This window comes from Budorcas taxicolor, chromosome 11, assembly GCF_023091745.1.
Source record: "Budorcas taxicolor isolate Tak-1 chromosome 11, Takin1.1, whole genome shotgun sequence".
Taxonomy (NCBI): Eukaryota; Metazoa; Chordata; class Mammalia; order Artiodactyla; family Bovidae; genus Budorcas; species Budorcas taxicolor.
This window is the reverse complement of record NC_068920.1, coordinates 71,163,855-71,181,481: the sequence shown is the minus strand read 5'-3', so window position 1 is coordinate 71,181,481 and position 17,627 is coordinate 71,163,855. Positions and strand designations below refer to the sequence as shown.

The 17,627-nt window shown below is 57.5% G+C and overlaps 1 protein-coding gene across 1 annotated transcript in view; it reads right to left on the bottom strand.

Moving 5' to 3' along the window:
* LOC128055849 (rab11 family-interacting protein 5-like) overlaps positions 1–17,627 on the bottom strand; it is a 171,002-nt gene that overhangs the window by 128,924 nt on the left and 24,451 nt on the right. The window contains exons 2-3 of the mRNA XM_052648406.1: positions 14,466–14,902; positions 13,671–14,370 (exon numbers count right to left, since the gene is read on the bottom strand). Of these exons, the coding sequence (XP_052504366.1) occupies positions 13,671–14,370; positions 14,466–14,902 (1,137 nt within the window). The remainder of the gene's footprint in view (positions 1–13,670; positions 14,371–14,465; positions 14,903–17,627) is intronic.

The following is a 17,627-nucleotide window of genomic DNA, read 5'->3' as shown; positions in this document are numbered from 1 at the left end:
AGCGGCACGAGGGAGCAGCGGCCACCTTCTCCGTGTGGCCAGCAGGGCTCACCACCTGGCGGCCCCTTGCCCTGCTCTCCACCTGCCCCCACCTGCCCCCTCCCTCCCTCAGACCCCTTCCTCTTCACGGAGACAGCCCAGGCGTGCTACAAACTTCTCTGGACCTAATCCCAGTCTTTAATCCCAGAAGCCCCACCCCCACAACTCCCTCCCTCCCTCCTCTTCTCTACTGTAACTTTTCTCCAGGGCGATGATCCATCCTCCCAGTTTCTTAATTTTCCCAGGACGGGGGATTCCCAGCAAGCAGGTCTTTTCGTGGTAGGACCGGAAAGACCAGGCAAACCTGTGGTGCTGGGTCACTGGCCTACCTCACTCTACTGGTTGCTTGCTAGCAGCATTTACACAGGCCTGAGAAACACTCCCTCGAGCTGGTCTGAGCTTGTCTTCATCTAGCCATCCCCCTCAGTCATCTCCACCTCCTCCTCCTTCTCACGAGCCTCTCCAGAGTATGCGGACTGCATTCTCTCCGTAAGTTCCCACCTTTCGTCGACTCCTCAACCCGTTAGGACAGCGGCCCCCACCGGCCTGTCACAAGCGTTCCTGCTGAGGCCACCGACCCCTCAGCTCTCACCTCACTGACCTCTCTGTGGTCCTCCCCTGGCACCGCTCACTTACTTTTCCTTTGGGCTGCTCTTTCTCCCTGGTTGGAAACCCAAAACCTCTGTCTGGCTTCCAGACACCTGACATCCTTCCCAGTCTCAGCTGAGGGTCTGCCTCTCGGTTCCCGCCCCAACCCCTACTCTCCATCTGCAGCCCAGACTGCACCCCTGAGCTCTAGACCTATGTAGACAGTTGCAGACTGGCTCCTTCAGGGTCCACACTCGCCTCCAGCCTGACTGCCCTTTCCGGTGCTCCCTGGCAGCGAGTCTCAGGCACCATTAGCTTCTTATGGCTCCAATCAGAAACCTAGGAAGCCCTCTGAACGCCCTCCTTCCGCTTCAACCTTGACAAACATCAAGCTCTGCTGCCTTCTCCCACACTGTCCCCTCCCCTCCAAGCCAGCACTGGGTAAGACTTTCCAGCTACACCCAAGCCACCACCTCCAGCCGCTCCCCCACCCGCTGTGGGTAACGGTCTCCCCTCCCTGGCAGCCCCTATCAAAGTGTGTGTGTTCCAAGTCGCTTCAGTCATGTCTGATTCTTTGCAACACCATGGACTGTAGCCCACCAGGCTCCTGTATCCATGGGATTCTCCAGGCAAGAATACTGGAGTGGGTTCCCATGCCCTTCTCCAGGGGAATCACCCAACCCAGGGACTGGACCCGAGTCTTCTGCAGTCCTGCATTGCAGGCAGACTCTTTACCACTGAGCCACCTGGGAAGTCCCTATCAAAGTAAGAAAACACAATCTCCACCACAACCGGGCCCCAGGTCTGTCCTCCGGCCCCTACTCTGTCTGTCCCTCCAGCCAGAGGAAAACATGCTCTCCGTCACCTTCAGGTTCTTATAAAAGCTGTTCCTCTGTCTGGAACACTGTCCCTCTGCCTGTCGGCCTGCTAACGCCGGTTCATATTTCAAGGCTGTGCAAGTCCATTTCTTCCAGGAAACCTTCCTGATCCCCCCCATGCTTACTGGGGTGACTCTCCCCGGAGATCCCCCAGCACCTGGTACCTGTCACAGGTACCCAAACTGCAAGCACTAGCCTCCAAATCAACGTACCTGCCTCTAGGGCACCTCTCAGAATCTTCATTTACTTCACAGAGGATGTGGACTGTTCAGTGTGGGGAAGCACAGCGGCTTAGTCCAAGGCCCTGACTACACTGGAGGGAGGCCCAGCCAGCCCCTGAGAAGCCAGCGCTGGCACTCAGGACAGGGCTGCGGATTCAGTGTCAACCCAGGAGGAGAGGCAGAGAGCCCGGGGGGGGGGGGGGGGGGGCAGACAGTAGGGAGAAGAACACATCCAGCCCGTCCTGCCCATGGAGGCTTCACAGGAGGAGCAGGATGTAAAGGCAGCGCTCAGGCCACCGAGGGGGCAGTGCCAAAGGAGGGGAGGGACGCAAGTGGAGCGCAGAAACACCCTGAACGGGGGCTTGGAGTCCTGAGCCCTCGGTCTGCTTGTCCGCTACGTCTGAGGGACCCCAGACCCCGCGACTCTCACAGACTTCATTTCCTCATCTGAGAAATGGGGACAGCTTTACTTGGCCCATCCATGTTATGATGTAAGGAACGTGCCAAGTACAGATGTGATGTCAACTCTGAAGAGAATAAAACTTCCAGAAAGTGGTGAGTATAATTAGAAGTGGTACTGGAATGTGGCAGTGCCAGCTGAGGGTGCTGTCATCAGAGCAGGGAAGCTGTAATCACCTCCTCTCTCCCACCTCTGGGATCAGCATCACCACCTCTCCCCGGAACAGCAGCCGGAGCAGCCCAGACTCCTTCCCACCCACTTCTCAGAAATCAGCCCTGGCCCTCTGGGGCTTCCCTCCCCTGTTTCACTTTTGTCTGCTGTCTGGCTTGGGAACTCCTTGGGAATACAGCAGGAGTGTCTTTCACCTCTGTTCAGTGGCTGACACACAGTGGACACTCAGTGAGTCTGGATGACCAAAGGTATGAGCTGGTGGGCTGGGGGCCGCCAGAGGCCAGTGCGAGAGCCTGTGCCCCCTGCTACCCACCCCTGCCTCTTCACTCAGCTCTCCCAGAGCACCAGACTCCCTCTGAATTTTGCTGCTCCTGCTAAGTCGTGCACCATTCCCCACAGTGACCTAGCTCTGCAGGACTCAGCTCTGGTCACCCCTCACCAGGCACCTGGTGAGGTCTCGGCCTCCTAAGTCTCCCAAACAGAACAATGCCACAGTGACCACAGCCTCACAGGCATCCACTGATCTCTCAGCACAGTCCTAAGCACACTGGGACCACCCCGTGCAAGGCACAAATGCCAACCAATGAGGCACCTGCTGGAGTCAGAAAAAAACAAACCTTTTTTCTGGGGGTCATACCCAGGGAGCATCTTAGATTTTCTTTTGTCCTCTAAAGGTATTTTGGCTCTCCTCTCTGATCCCAGTACCAGGCCCTCCCCTCTAGTCTCTGCCTTCACAACCTACTCCCCCAGGCCTGCCTTGGAGGACATGGCCCCCCTCTGACAAGCTGAACTGCCCCAGCCTCCCTTGTGCTGGGAACCTAAGCTCTCATCTCTGCTCCCCCGCTGGCCCGTATCATTCTCCCCACTCCATGCCTCCCCTCTTCACCTCATCGTCATCATCCCCCAACTCCTGACCTATGGGGGGGCACCTGCTGGCCCAAGGTACCAAGAGGAAGCAGCCTCTGAGCCAGCACCATGGAAGGCTCATGTCTCCAGAGCTCTTGGGTGAAGGAACCCCTCATCACCCCCGAAGGGGCTCAGGTGGGAATGTGAGCACCTCAGGCCTTGGGCCGCTCTGCCCTCCACCTCCCTTCCCCCCGGAGAGCGTTTTCCGGTGGCCGCTCACCTGGCACTGGGCTGTGGATCCTCAGCTGGTCGTGTCTCCAAGGGCAGAAGCGCAAGCGGGGAGGCTGGGGTGCCTGCAGCGTGGTCCTCCCCAAGTGGGGTGGAGGGGCTCCCAGTGGGGGAGGCTGGCTCCCCGGGGGCTGGGGAGGAAGAGGTCAAGGTCCAGGCTCCAGGCAGGGGAGAACGCGGAGGGCTGGGGCCCCCGTGGTGGTGGCTGGCCCCGGGCAGGAGAGGGGGTGGTGGCAAGGCAGGTTCTGGGGGGCTGGGCAGCTCTTCTGGACCAGAGCGGATGGAAGATTCCCTGGACCCTGGAGGGGATGTGGATGGGAGGCTGGGGGGATCCTGGCTCCCCTGAGACGTGAAGGGGTTCAAGGCATCCTCCTCTGAGAGCCCTAAGTCAGCCTGTCGGCGGCTGCCTGACGGGAACCCAGGCCCCTCTCCTACTGGATCCTGGCACTGGGCCTCAGGGTCTTCTCTCTTTGGAGTCCCCCACATCTGCTGACTCTGAAGAGCCAAGCTCTTTGAGTAATGGGGTGCGGGGGCAGGGCCCTGAGGGCAGCTGGCGGGCACAGAGAGGCAGGGCCCGGATGCCACGGGAGGGCTGGCATCCTCTGCTAGAGCTTCTGGGCCTGGCCCACCCAGCGCGGCTCCAGAGGAATGGCTGTCAGACTCCAGCTCAGGTTTCTGGGCCTCCTCCTCCTGCTCGGCCTCCTGGGGACCACCGACAGGTGCACTTGGGATGACATCTTCTTCTCCTCCTGTCTCTGACCCCCTGCGACTCAGCCCCCCTACCGCCTCCTCCTCCTCCTCCACCGCCTCTGCCTTCTTCTCTTCCTCCGCTGCCGCCGCCTCCTTCTCCTGGGAATCTGAGGGGGTGAAGAGACGCGGTGGCTTGGGAGGTGGTGTCTGGGGCTGCAGCCCCTGGTCCAACTCCCACTCAGGCTTGGACTCTGAGTCTGGCTCCGGGGGGGCCAGCCCCCCGCTCCTCTGGGGGCTCACAGGTTCTGGTGACCGTAGCTGCATCTGGGGAGGAGGAGGCAGCTCATCAGACGACCCTCCCTGCAGGACCGGTGAGGCAGTCTCCGCCGCAGGAGAAACGGTGACCACATCCCATGGCCAGGAATCATCCACTGTATCGAGCTCGTGAAAGAGCTGGCTTCCACCTCGGCAGGTCTCCTCGTCCTGGTGGGCCTCAGGGGCGCTGTCTGGGTCAGGCAGCCTCTCCCACACGCTGATCACTTCTGGGGAGCTAAACAGAGACGTCGCGCTGTCTGCCGGACTCTGCCCTGCTTCCCCTCCTGGGGCCGGCAACTCCCTGTCTGCTCCGGAGGCTGAGGCTCCCGGGTGCAGCTGGGCTGACGCGGGGGGCAGACAGGCCCCTTCTGACCCGAGGGGCCCTGGGTCAGCCACACTCGTGCTCGGACAGTCCAGTCCCAAGTCCAGAGGAACTCTGGGCTCCAGCCACACGCTGCTCCCACCTCCTTCTCCTCCCTCAGGGTCCCCCTGGGGCTCAGCTGCCTTCATTGTCATGGCCCTGAGGCCTGGGTCTTGCAGCCCAGTTGCCTCCAGCCCGGCTCCTGGTGGGGCCAGGATCTCATTCCTGGCCTCTGGACGCAGCCTGCTGGCAGCAAAGATGTTGAAGGTGTCGTCCCACTCAGGCGGGGCTTTCCCAGGGGAGGCCAGAGGGGTGGGGTTGGCCCTCGAGGCACTGGGGAGAGAGGGAGCAGGTGAAGGAGAGTTAAGTGCTATGTCGGCTACGAGCTCCTCGAAGAAAGGGTTGCTCTGCAGGGAGGTGAGGAACGGGTTGGTGAGACCCGCGAATCCAGACGGGGTGGCTTCGGGGATGGCGGCGGCAGCGGCAGCGGCAGCAGCAGTGGGGGAGGTGGCTGCACCAGGGTTAGTGCTTAGCAGGGGAGCAGTGGGGGGGGCCGGAGTGCAGGGGGAGCAGGGGTGGTGGTGAGGAAGAGCAGCCAGGCCAGATTCTACCTGAGGAGACACGTCCAGGCTGTGGGGGGAGACAAAATCGTGAGCCTCCTGGTTAATGCCAAGACTGGAGAGGCCCCTGCTGAGCCCCACGGCCTGCCCCCCACCCGCCTGGGGAAGAGGTGCCAGTGCTACGCAGGCTGGGCTCAGGGACGCGGGCCCGGGGACAGAGGGAAGCCCCCGGCACGTACATGATGAGGCAGCACCCCCAGGACGAGGATGCTGGACAGAGCTCATCTGATCCTCACACCAACCCCGAGGAGCAACACTCCCATTTTACAGGTGGCATCCCAACTACGAGCCCCTGCTGACAAATACTCAATGCCAGACTGCCATCTGAAGAACCAACTAGAAAGCACTTTACATCTCTTTATGGACTGAGAAAAGAAAATACTGGCTGGTTGGGACAGGATAGACAGACCAGAGAAAAGCCAGGCGCAGGTATGTGGCTGGACGAAGTCAGGACTAACAGAACCCAGCTGGGGCCTGACCTTCTGACCCCTGAAACAGCCTGGGTCCTCCTGAGCCCAGGCAGAAATGGAAGGTGATGATGGGGCTGTTATCAGATGTGACACGGTATCAACCAGAGAGAACCTTCTGTTGTGGCCTTCTCGCTTTTGGGAGGGGTACCATAACCAGCCAGAGGATGAGACACTGCTGAGGATGTCTGCTGCCAGGCGTCCACCTGGCCCGGCACCCGGCAGGCAGCCTCTCACCGAGGACACCGGCAGGCCAGGCTTGGAAGTGACCCCGCAGGGGAGACCAAGGCTGGAACGTGGCGGCAAGAGCAACTCTAGATGTCACCAGGGGCCTCCTGGGGTCCCCCACACAGATCCCTGGCTCCCCTGGGAAATCCACTCCCTGATGATACACTTCCATTAACCAAGACACATGCTGGCCTTCAGGTGCCCCCTCCGGGCTCTCCCTGCGGGGAGCACACCCTGCACCTATGCCTTATCTGTGGCACGCAGCTGACTTGAGGGGAATGGGAAGGGACAGACTCTAAAATGAGAGCTTTTGGCTTCTCTGGGACACCCCCGGGACACAGACAGAAGGCCAGAACGATAGCACAGGGGAAAAGGGGGTCCTGACACCCTCATTTTCAGCAGTCTGACAATGCTTTGCAGCTCAGCCCACCTGTCAGACCCAGACCTCATTGGCCGCGGCTGCTATCTCGAGTGCCATCTTCCATTCCCACAAGCCCTAAGACCCCCAATTCCTCGATCCCTGCCAGCCCAGATGGAAACATCCCGAAGAACTCCTATACATCTGTCTTCTCCATTCAAGCAGCTCCTTCCCATGGGGAAATGCTGGGGGCGAACTCTGAGGTGGCAGAGGCCAGGCTTCAACAGTCAGCCCATGAGGAAGGAGGGCAGGGGTAGGAGAGGCGCCTACAGAAAGAGGCCCAGGAGTCTGGAGTCAGGACGCTTCCGGGGAGCCAGGGCCCAGTCAGAGGAGGTCCAGGGGGCTGGGCGGAGGCCGGGCCGCTCATCTGCAGACACCAGGGGCAGGTGATGGGAAGGAGTCACAGGAGGGCTTCCCAGACAGGCTGGAGTCTATCGGCCTAGTCTCAAAGGCGGGACACAGTCAGACCCCAACCCCTGGGCTTCTCTTAAGAATCCAGCTTCCAGAGACTCTTCTGAGCCTGTTTTTGCCCTGTAATAACTCCCGCAGGCGGGGAAGAAAGAGTGGGGGGCGGGGCGTATAAAGTCTGCCTTCTCCCACCTCACCAGGGCTTTCCAGAACAGCTCTGCTTCTACGGTGAAGACACGGTGAAGACACTGAGCGAGGGAGGACCCTGGGCCGAGTTCCTTTCTCCTTTCCTCCAGAAACGTCTGCCTCAGGGGCCAGAAGAGCAGAGCCCCACCACTGCGTGGTCCAGTCCACCCCACCATCGGAACGCCAACCCTGCTGGCGGGGCTCGGCCCCAGAAACAGGGCTGAGCGAAGCGGAGCCAGCTCTTCCCAGTGCCCTTGATGGCAAGTAGACAGAGGAGTCTGGCAGAAGCAGGTCCATCAAACATTAAACAGCCCCAAGCTTAACCCCACAGCCCTCAGTCCCGGCCTGGCCCCACTCACCCGTACGGTCTTGCAGCAATCTGGCGGACTGTCAGAGCCACAGGGCAGGAGAGGGCAGGGGAAGGGCTGGGAGCCGCAGGCTCGGCTGGCAACCCTCCCTCCACTGGCTCCCCAGAGGGGCACACGAACCCGTTGGTATGGCACCCGCAAATGGCCTTCCCTAGAGGAAGGAGCTCCAGGTACAAAGCCTAGCTAGCAGCCGCCCCAGAGCCAGCACTTCACCACTTCATCCGCCCTCCCTGCCCCCGTGCGCCCCCCAGCTCCACACCAGCTGCACATTCTGCAAGTTCTCACTTTACAAAGTCCCCTCCCAGGAATTCCTTTGCGGTCCAGTGGTTAGGACTCCATACTTTGGCTGCGGAGGGCCCAGGTTCAATGTCTAGTCAGGGAACTAACATCCCCCAAGTTGCGCAGCCGGGGCAAAAACAAAAAAAAACTCCCCTCCCTACCACTGCACCTGACACAGATCAGAAACGCATTGCCGTGTGGGGCTGTCTTCGCAGGGTATGCTCTGAGAACAGGGCCCACTGTGCCAGCCCCACACACTGCTGCCCTGTTCCTCCCAATCCCCACCAAGCATCGAGGCTTCAACACACCCTGACTCATCTTCTCTTCCAGGACCAAAAGCTAGGGAAAGCAATCAGAAGTCCAAGGGTCTCTGCCCCTCCGGTGTGAGAGAGTAAAACTTCAGGGCCTTAGTGTTGCTTCAGGAACCTTACAGCAATCGCATGAACCCACCACTTAACATAGCAATCCTCTGCTCACTCTGACAGGCCCCCTCTTCTTAAACACAACTGTCGCTGGGTGACCCCCTACAGCACGAAGAGGACATCCCTGTAGCTAGGGGCCAGTCTGCACTGGTGGACAGCTCTTCCTTAGACTGAGACGAGCCGTGTGTCCTTGTTATCTCCATGCACTGGTCCCAGGGTCATCAGTTCAGTTCAGTTCAGTTGCTCAGTCGTGTCCAACTCTTTGCGAACCCATGAATCGAAGCACACCAGGCCTCCCCGTCCATCACCATCTCCCGGAGTTCACTCAAATTCATGTCCATCGAGTCGGTGATGCCATCCAGCCATCTCATCCTGGGTCATCCCCTTCTCCTCCTGCCCCCAATCCCTCCCAGCATCAGAGTCTTTTCCAATGAGCTAACTCTTCGCATGAGGTGGCCAAAGTACTGGAGTTTCAGCTTTAGCATCAGTCCTTCCAAAGAACACCCAGGACTAATCTCCTTTAGAATGGACTGGTTGGATCTCCTTGCAGTCCAAGGGACTCTCAAGAGTCTTCTCCAACACCACAGTTCAAAAGCATCAATTCTTCGGCGCTCAGCCTTCTTCACAGTCCAACTCTCACATCCATACATGACTAATGGAAAAACCATAGCCTTGACTAGACAGACCTTTGTTGGCAAAGTAATATCTCTGCTTTTGAATATGCTATCTAGGTTGGTCATAACTTTCCTTCCAAGGAGTAAGCGTCTTTTAATTTCATGGCTGCAATCACCATCTGCAGTGATTTTGGAGCCCAGAAAAATAAAGTCTGACACTGTTTCCCCATCTATTTGCCATGAAGTGATGGAACCGGATGACATGATCTTAATTTTCTGAATGTTGAGCTTTAAGCCAACTTTTTCACTCTCCACTTTCACTTTCATCAAGAGGCTTTTTAGTTCCTCTTCACTTTCTGCCATCAGGGCGGTGTCATCTGCATATCTGAGGTTACTGATATTTCTCCCGGCAATCTTGATACCAGCTTGTGCTTCTTCCAGCTCAGCGTTTCTCATGATGTGCTCTGCATAGAAGTTAAACAAGCAAGGTGACAGTATACAGCTTTGACGTACTCCTTTTCCTATCTGGAACCAGTCTGTTGTACCATGTCCAGTTCTAACTGTTGCTTCCTGACCTGCATACAGATTTCTCAAAAGGCAGGTCAGGTGGTCTGGTATTCCCATCTCTTTCAGACTTTTCCACAGTTCATTGTGATCCACACAGTCAAAGGCTTTGGCACAGTCAATAAAGCAGAAATAGATGTTTTTCTGGAACTCTCTTGCTTTTTCCACGATCCAACAGATGTTGGCAATTTGATCTCTGGTTCCTCTGCCTTTTCTAAAACCACCTTGAACATCTGGAAGTTCACGGTTCACGTATTGCTGAAGCCTGGCTTGGAGAATTTTGAGCATTACTTTACTAGTGTGTGAGATGAGTGCAATTGTGTGGTAGTTTGAGCATTCTTTGGCATTGCCTTTCTTTGGGATTGGAATGAAAACTGACCTTTTCCACTTGACTTCACATTCCAGGATGTCTGGCTCTAGGTGAGTGATCACACCATCGTGATTATCTTGGTTGTAAAGATCTTTTTTGTACGGTTCTTCTGTGTATTCTTGCCACCTCTTCTTAATATCTTCTGCTTCTGTTAGGTGCATACCATTTCTGTCCTTTATCGAGCCCATCTTTGCATGAAATCTTGCCTTGGTATCTCTAATTTTCTTGAAGAGATCTCTAGTCTTTCCCATTCTGTTGTTTTCCTCTATTCCTTTGCACTGATCGCTGAGGAAGGCTTTCTTATCTCTCCTTGCTATTCTCTGGAACTCTGCATTCAGATGCTTATATCTTTCCTTTCCTCCTTTGCCTTTCACTTCTCTTCTTTTCACAGCTATTTGTAAGGGGCATGGAGATCTACAGAGGCTCTCCCGCAGACACTCCCTGAAAAGGCCAAAGCCGGCCTTTCAGGCATTCCCACCCCAGCCAACATGCCTTCAGCCAGCACCCCCCACGACTCCATCTTCTGGCATCTGTCTAACAGCTACCCTAATGTTCAGGAAATGTAACAAGACACCCTCTCCCTTCATCTGGGCAGTGAGGTGCCCTGGGCGGGGTGGGGGGGGGGAGCGGAAGTGGTGCCTGTATGCTGCCACGTAGGGAGATCATAAGAGTTATCTTCCAAACCAGAATAGTTTTAATATAGTAAAGGGGACTATGCCAGGAAAACAGGCATAAACAGGACTTAGAGCCTCATTACCTCTAAGTCACTAGCACATGCCAGAGTCACGGGTTTACACCACTAAGGATGCCCCTGAGACCCCGAGTTCTCTCAGCAGCCAGCGCACACTCCAGGTTCATCAAGATCTCGCTGTTCACACCTGGTGAGAGGCTGGGGCTGACGCAGAGACTGCTAAAGACCACCACAATACATATGCCTCTAGGCTGGACCATGAGTGCTCTCAATTAAAAAAAAAAATGTTTTTATATAACACCTGATCTGCTACTGAGCACAAAGATCCACGGTTAGTGTGAAGGGAGGGACGGGAGCCTGAGGTGCCCTAAGAGGTCACCCTAAGAGGATCAGAAAGGGACAGACACAGAAACCACCTGTTTTGGCACTGTTGGGTTTTACACGCATGGTCATGATGGTCCTAAAACACACACTAAAGTAGCCTGTGCTTCAGCCCAGGGTGAATGGCCCACAGCAGGGCTGGTAAGCAGGGCCTACTCCAACGGCCCAGATCTGAACCACCCACTGCCCCCAACACACACACACACGCTGGTAGGGGCTAGTGTTGCAGTCACGGGACCTGGCGGACGAGGGGCAAGGCAGGAGGAGCGGGAGGACCCCCTTCCTGGCCTCTCATACTCTGGCTCCTTCTCCAACAGCAACAGCTTTTCTCTGCATGCCGAGCACAGTACACCCTGCCTGCGGCCTCTCCCGGGGGCTCAGTGCCATGTGGGAGCACTAGAGGGCGCCGCTGCCCTGCCTAGTGAGGAACGCCCAGCACTCCTCAAAGGTAGCCCTGGGGCAGAGGCACCCAAACCTCTGGGTCTGCAGACAGGCTCCCCTGGGGGTCTCGCAGCTACAGTCAGTCACTCCAGTTCTAGGTGTCCAACTTATGGCTTCCTACCACAAGTTCTTCCTGCTCACCTCTTACTCTCTGCTCAAAAGCCCCAAGCCCTCTGAGCAGACACCAAAGGTGGTTTCTCCCAGACCAGCCCCCCACCTCTGAGGCACTGGGCCAGGGTGACACTGACAAGGCTTAAAGTCCAGGTCACTCTACACCAAGAACAGTTCCCTCCCACCCTGCCTGGACACCAGGCCGCTCTGCAGCCACTGCAAGCAAATAGGCCCCAGGGAGGGTAGGAAGCCCCATCTACCCTCCAACCTGCAGAGGATGAACTTGGAATTCAAGTCTAGAAGGACAAAAACCTCAGCTTCCTTATGTTTGTCAGTCATCCAACTTCTCTTGCCTCTGAAAAGCCATCAGAAGACATGGAGAAACTGAAGGAATATAGTAAGCAGCCCAAGGACAACCCCCACATCACTCAGTCACGGCTTGCAGAGCTCTGAGCCCAACGCCCGGCACACGCCTAAAAACTGCCTTACAGAGACACATCCCCTCATCCATCCTGGCCTGGAAAAGGCCCAGAGACACCCCACGGACAGCAGCACTGGCCCGCGGTCTGTGCCCCTCCCTCCACCACACCACCTACAATCTCCTAGTGGCCACAGGGCCACTGGCTCAGCCTGGGCATCTGAGAAAGGCCCACCGCTCCTTCCCCTAGGCAGCAGGCAGCCAGCAGTTCCCCGGGCTCCAGTGAGTAGGGCTGGGCAGCAGGGACAGAAGCTGCTCCTAAGTAGGAGAAACATCACCCAGAGACTGATCCCCCCACATACTCATCTCCAAGGCTGTACGGAGAGCTGCGAGACGCTCAGGGCTCAAAGCTAAAAGGCCCTGCATCTCTCTCCCTGCTCCCCTGAGCATACTGAGGATTTCACAGGGAAAGAGAAGAACCGAGACTTGAGGAGTCCACGCCTCCCTGCTGGGGAAGAGGCTTAGGGCCTTTCTCTCCACCCTACCTTTTAGCCCTTTACCACTGTGCCCCATCTTCCCCCTCCACCTCTGGCCATATCCACTGATGGGGATGGGTGGGCTTGCTGAGAGACCAGTGACAGCCGCCCTTGCCACACTGGGTGAGGCTGTCACAGAGGCACATGTCCAGCCCTTGGGAGGGCGGGATACCTGCTCTTGGCCGAAGCCCAGAGCCCCTTCCTGAGCCCTGCTGGACAACGCAGCAACCTCCACCGGCTCCAACTTAGGAGGAGGCCAAAGGCCTAAGGTGGGGGCTAGGGGCTCTGTCCCGGGCCTAGGCTGAAGGACTGCATTCTTCTTCTGGGTGGGACTCAGGATATTAATAGAGCAGCTACCATCAGCACACACCCTACCCCAAGACCAAGAGACACCAGAGGGGGCCAGGGCCCCAAGAGTCTCCAAAGATGCAGAATAGGTCAGACTTCAGGGGAGCTGCCCACAGCCTCTGGCCAAGTCCTGGGAGCAACCAGGGGTGAGTATATGGGGGAGGACTGGGCACATCCATTACTCGACTCCCGTCTCTCAGAGAGAAGAGAGCAGAGAGCCAGCTGGGACAGCTGGTGGGAAGTCATCTAGGTTCAGACAGGGTGCTGCTGCTGCTGCTGCTAAGTCACTTCAGTCCTGTCCGACTCTGTGCAACCCCATAGACGGCAGCCCACTAGGCTCCCCCTGGGATTCTCCAGGCAAGAACACTGGAGTGGGTTGCCATTTCCTTCTCCAACGCATGAAAATGAAAAGTGAAAGTGAAGTCGCTCAGTCGTGTCCGACCCTCAGCGACCCCATGGACTGCAGCCTTCCAGGCTCCTCTGTCCATGGGATTTTCCAGGCAAGAGTACTGGAGTGGGGTGCCACTGCCTTCTCCGTCAGACAGGGTGGGGAAGCCTCAAGTGAGTCCTCAGTCCCCACCTCTCTATCTGGCAAAGCGAGGCCAGCAGGCAAGAGGCAGAGGTTGGGAAGCAAAGAATCCCTACAAATGGCCTTTCCTGCTTTTGTCCCCTTCCTCCCCCTCCTCAGGGGATAGTTGTGCCAACTCAGGAAGTGAGGCCCACAGGACTCCCAGAGCGCCGTGCCCTTCAACTCACCTGTGTCCACGTGTAGACAACAAGCCTTGGCTTAGGGAGATAGGGTTCCCCCGCTCAACCATGCAAAGCCAGAGCCCCAGCAGCCTGCCCCAGGGCCCCAGCTGCTCCATCCTCCCTGCCCCGGGGTTCACTGCAGACACCCCAGCATCTTCCCCGGGGACCAAAGCTGGTCTTGCCAAGGACATACCTGGGTTTCTGGGATGGTTCCTTGGCTTCTCTCAAGCCAAACCAGCTACTTTTGGCCTTTTCCTCCCCACTGGACGAGTGGTGGGGGGAGGCTCCCAGAGTGGGGCCCCCCTTCTCCCCCAGAGAGCCTCGGCGCCCCATCTCGCTCCGACTCAGCCCCTGGTGGTGATGGTGGAAAAGGCCCATCCGGGGCTTCCGCTCCTCCTTCCGGGCTCCCTCCTTCTCCACCGCAGCCTCAGAGGAGGCCACCATGGGGGTGGCGACCTGCACCGGCCTCCCCTCTGAGGGCCGGGCCCCCTCCTCCTCTCCAGAGCGGCAGGACCCCACGGCCAACACTCTAGCCTGTGAGCTCAGCTCCTCCTGTCCAGGCGCCGCCTCAGAGCTGCTGGGGCGGTGGCCGCCTCGGGCCCAGGAGTCGTCCGCAGACCGCGGCCCCTCCTCGGAGGGCCGGGAAGAGCCAGCGTGCAGGGAGCTGGAGGGTGGAAACGGGCCCGAGATGGAACTGCGGTGCCGTGGGGGCGCCGAGAGCTCCTCGTTGTATATGTGGCTCCCGTTGACACACAGAGAGGAGCGCGAGGCCCCATCGAGGTGGCCCTGAAGGTCAAGAAGGGCCCGGGGAGGCGCCGCCCGCATCTGGCTGGCCTCGTCACTGTAGGTCCGTTTGTGTTTGAGCAACTTGGGGGACTGTGCAGAGTCCCGGCCTGGAAAGGAAGCACACGTGGGGTGAGACACCTGCTCCCACCCCGGCCTTCCCTACAGCCGAGGGGACAGCCCGCCCTCCGCTGCCCTCGCTCACCCCCTTCCGAGGACAGCCAGCTGCTGCGGCTGGGCGAGCGGGTGAGGAGCTCAGCGCCGGGGCCCTGGTAGGCCAGGCTGCCGCTGGCCGAGGACAGAGTGCTGTCCGAGCCCAGCGAGGTGTTGGACTGGGTCAGTGAGGACTTCCGCAGCTTGTTGCGGAGGAAGAAGCCTTTGGCTTTGCCCATCTTGCCCAGGCTGCCCAGCTCGGGGTCCTCCAGGGCACTGCTGGGGAGGATGGCAGAGGCAGACTCCAGGTCAAACTTCTTCTTGCCCTTCATCTTGTCCTTGATCTTACTGAAGGGGGACCGCGGCTTGTCCTTCACAGACAGGTCGAACATGCTGGCGCTGAGGTTGTTGCGCGTGAACTGGATGGTCACCTGGATCTCCCCGCGCTCCTTCTCCTTCTTGCCCGCCTTCGAGCGCAGCTTGTACCACCTGTGAGAAAGAAGGGGGTGTCAGGGCTCCAGTCGCAGGGACCCCCCAGAGCCCTGCCCTGAGGGTCATGACAGTCCCCGCTAAAGGCTCCCACAGGCCTGGGAGGAACCCTTACGACTCCAGGCCCCAGGTACAGACACAAGTACCCGCATTTCCCCATTTACATCATCTCCTCTGACTGGTCGTAGCCTAAGCTCTGCTCTGAGCCACCAGTGAGCCCTGGAAAGAACAGCTCTCCCCGAAGCCCAGGGCCAGGAATGCTAGTGCACGCATGCACACACACACACACACACACACACACACACACACACCCCACCCCCCTCACGCCGTCACTTACTCACCCACACCTCTACAAGACGGAGAAGCAGGCAAGATGGCATGAAGAGGCCTTAAGCAACAGGCCCAGGGAAGGAAAGAGCACTCCTCATCTGGAAGCACCCACCATGTGTTACAAAGGGATGGGGAGGGCGGTGGTTCTCATCTCCCCTCCATGCACTGCTCACAACAGGCCTGGGATTTTACAGATCAGGAGGTCAAAGCTCCATGGTGAGGCAGCTCAGCCAAGACAAGCAGCCAGGAAGGAGACTGAAATTAACAACAATGTACTGCTCCTGGCTCATCAATCATAAATGTACCACACTAATGTTAACACAGATGTTAATAACAGAGGATACTACAGCAGGAGCAGGGAGGGGGTATACACGGGAGCTCTGTGCACTTTCCACTCGCTTTTCTGTAAACCTAAAACTACTCTAAAAATAAACTCTTTTAATTAAAAAAAGCAGACACAGTGAGCACAGCGAGAACGTGAGCAAGAAGCCACGAAAGGAATAACACAAGGACGCTCTCCTGAAGACCAAGAGCGCCAGCACTCAGCACAGTGAACAAAGACAGACCTGGTGACGGGGCCACTGAGGCTTCAGAGCCCCAGGCATGAAAAGGAGACTAGAGGCTTCCGCAGAGGGGAGCCAGGCCCATGTAACACAGTCACAAGTCAGAGCAGCATCAGCTCCTCACTAGCAACACTGGATACCTTATGGAGCCATGCCTCTGCAATTCTGAGGGAAAAATGCCCCAGAATTCTAGACCCAGCCAGTCAAGTTTTATTCCATAATAAAGTCCAGTGGAGGTGGTCACACTGGTCACCAAAGGGCTCAAAGACCCTCAGAGTATACACACAGCACACGCACATACCCCCCATATCACACACAAACACTACACACGAACCCCACCACACACGCCTCAGTCCCTGCTGTGGTGGTCATCTCCCACCTAACATCTGCTCACCCCACAGCACGAGCTCCCTGAGCTTCTCATGGACATAAAGGGGTGGGAGATCTTCTGTATGAAAGCCCCTACATGTCCAAATGTCCAGATTAAGTCACTGCAAGGAATTGGTGGTACTGGTGGGTTTAAACCTTGTAACTTAAAAAAAAGAAAGTCTACCCAGGGGTGTTTCCAGTTGGATCCCTTTGGAAGCATCCATCATGACTAACCTCTTGGGTGCCCATCACGGGCTCTGCACCTGGCCTCTTCTTGGTGACCACTGGGTAGCCTAAGTAAAGTGAGCCCTGGCTGCTGGTTTTCCCTCCCAAACCTGAGAGACCACCCCCTGGGAAGGCTGGCTCAGGACATAGCACAAGCAAGGAGGGCAGAGGGCCGTGCTCAGAGCGGGGGGGTGTGTGTTTCTGTACTCTCAAGATGAGCAGGGGCAGGGAAGAAAGATGGGGGAGGAAAGGCGAGGAGCAGAGAAGAGAGCCAAGAGACAGACTGGTGGGATGTGTGCGAGGATGGGTCTGGGGGCATGAGGAGACATTTACTAGAAAGACAAACCAGCGGGCATCAATATCCTCACCCCCCGGCCTTCTTAACCCAACATCCACCCTGGGCCTGACCCTTTAAGTCATCCAAGGGCAAGTCAACTTGCTCAAAGCTGGACTAGACCTCATTTAGTACAAAAAGATTCTGGGAGGTGGAGCAATGAGAAGTATTAATACATGGACTCCAGCCACAAAGCCACCAAGCCCCGAGTAACGGGAATCAGCAAGCACAGACATCCATCTCCGGGGCTGAGGTCAGAGGCCCTGAGCCCTAGTCAGTCACGCTCCACACACCATGGCATTAACAGTGGTTATCTCTGGGGGCGAGGCTGCAGGGCACTATCACTTCCTACTGTCTATTTTTGTCCTGTGTGAATTTTTTATAAGGGCCATATATTACCATCGTAATCGGAAAGCGATGAAAGAAAGCCCCATCCTTTCTTACGCCCTCAGCTGCCTGGGACAGGCGGGCTCCTCGCCTCTCCGTCCAACCCCTCAGTCACAGAGGATGTGTCGCCAGCCCAGCCTGGGGCTCGGGTCCTTGGCCCAAAGGATCCTTGTCCCCGCCTTTCCCAACCTCTGGCCCATAAGGTCACTTTTGCTGCTCTTGCTCTTCCCGAGGGAATCTGGGTGCTTCCTCTGCACCTGCTTTTCAGGGAGACAGCAGGGAAAAGAAGGCTTTCTTTGCCATTTTCTGGCTGTCACCCTCCCCATCCGGAGCAGAGTGAGGATGGCTGGGACACACCTATGGATCCTCAGTCACTGTCACCATCTGTCTCCCTACAGGTCACGGGCAGGACTGGTCGGACCCTGCCAGGTACTTGGAGCAGGCCTTCTCCCAGGAGTGTGACCCACACAGGCTGAGCACAATGGCAAGGCCACAAGCCAACCGCTCTTGGACAAAG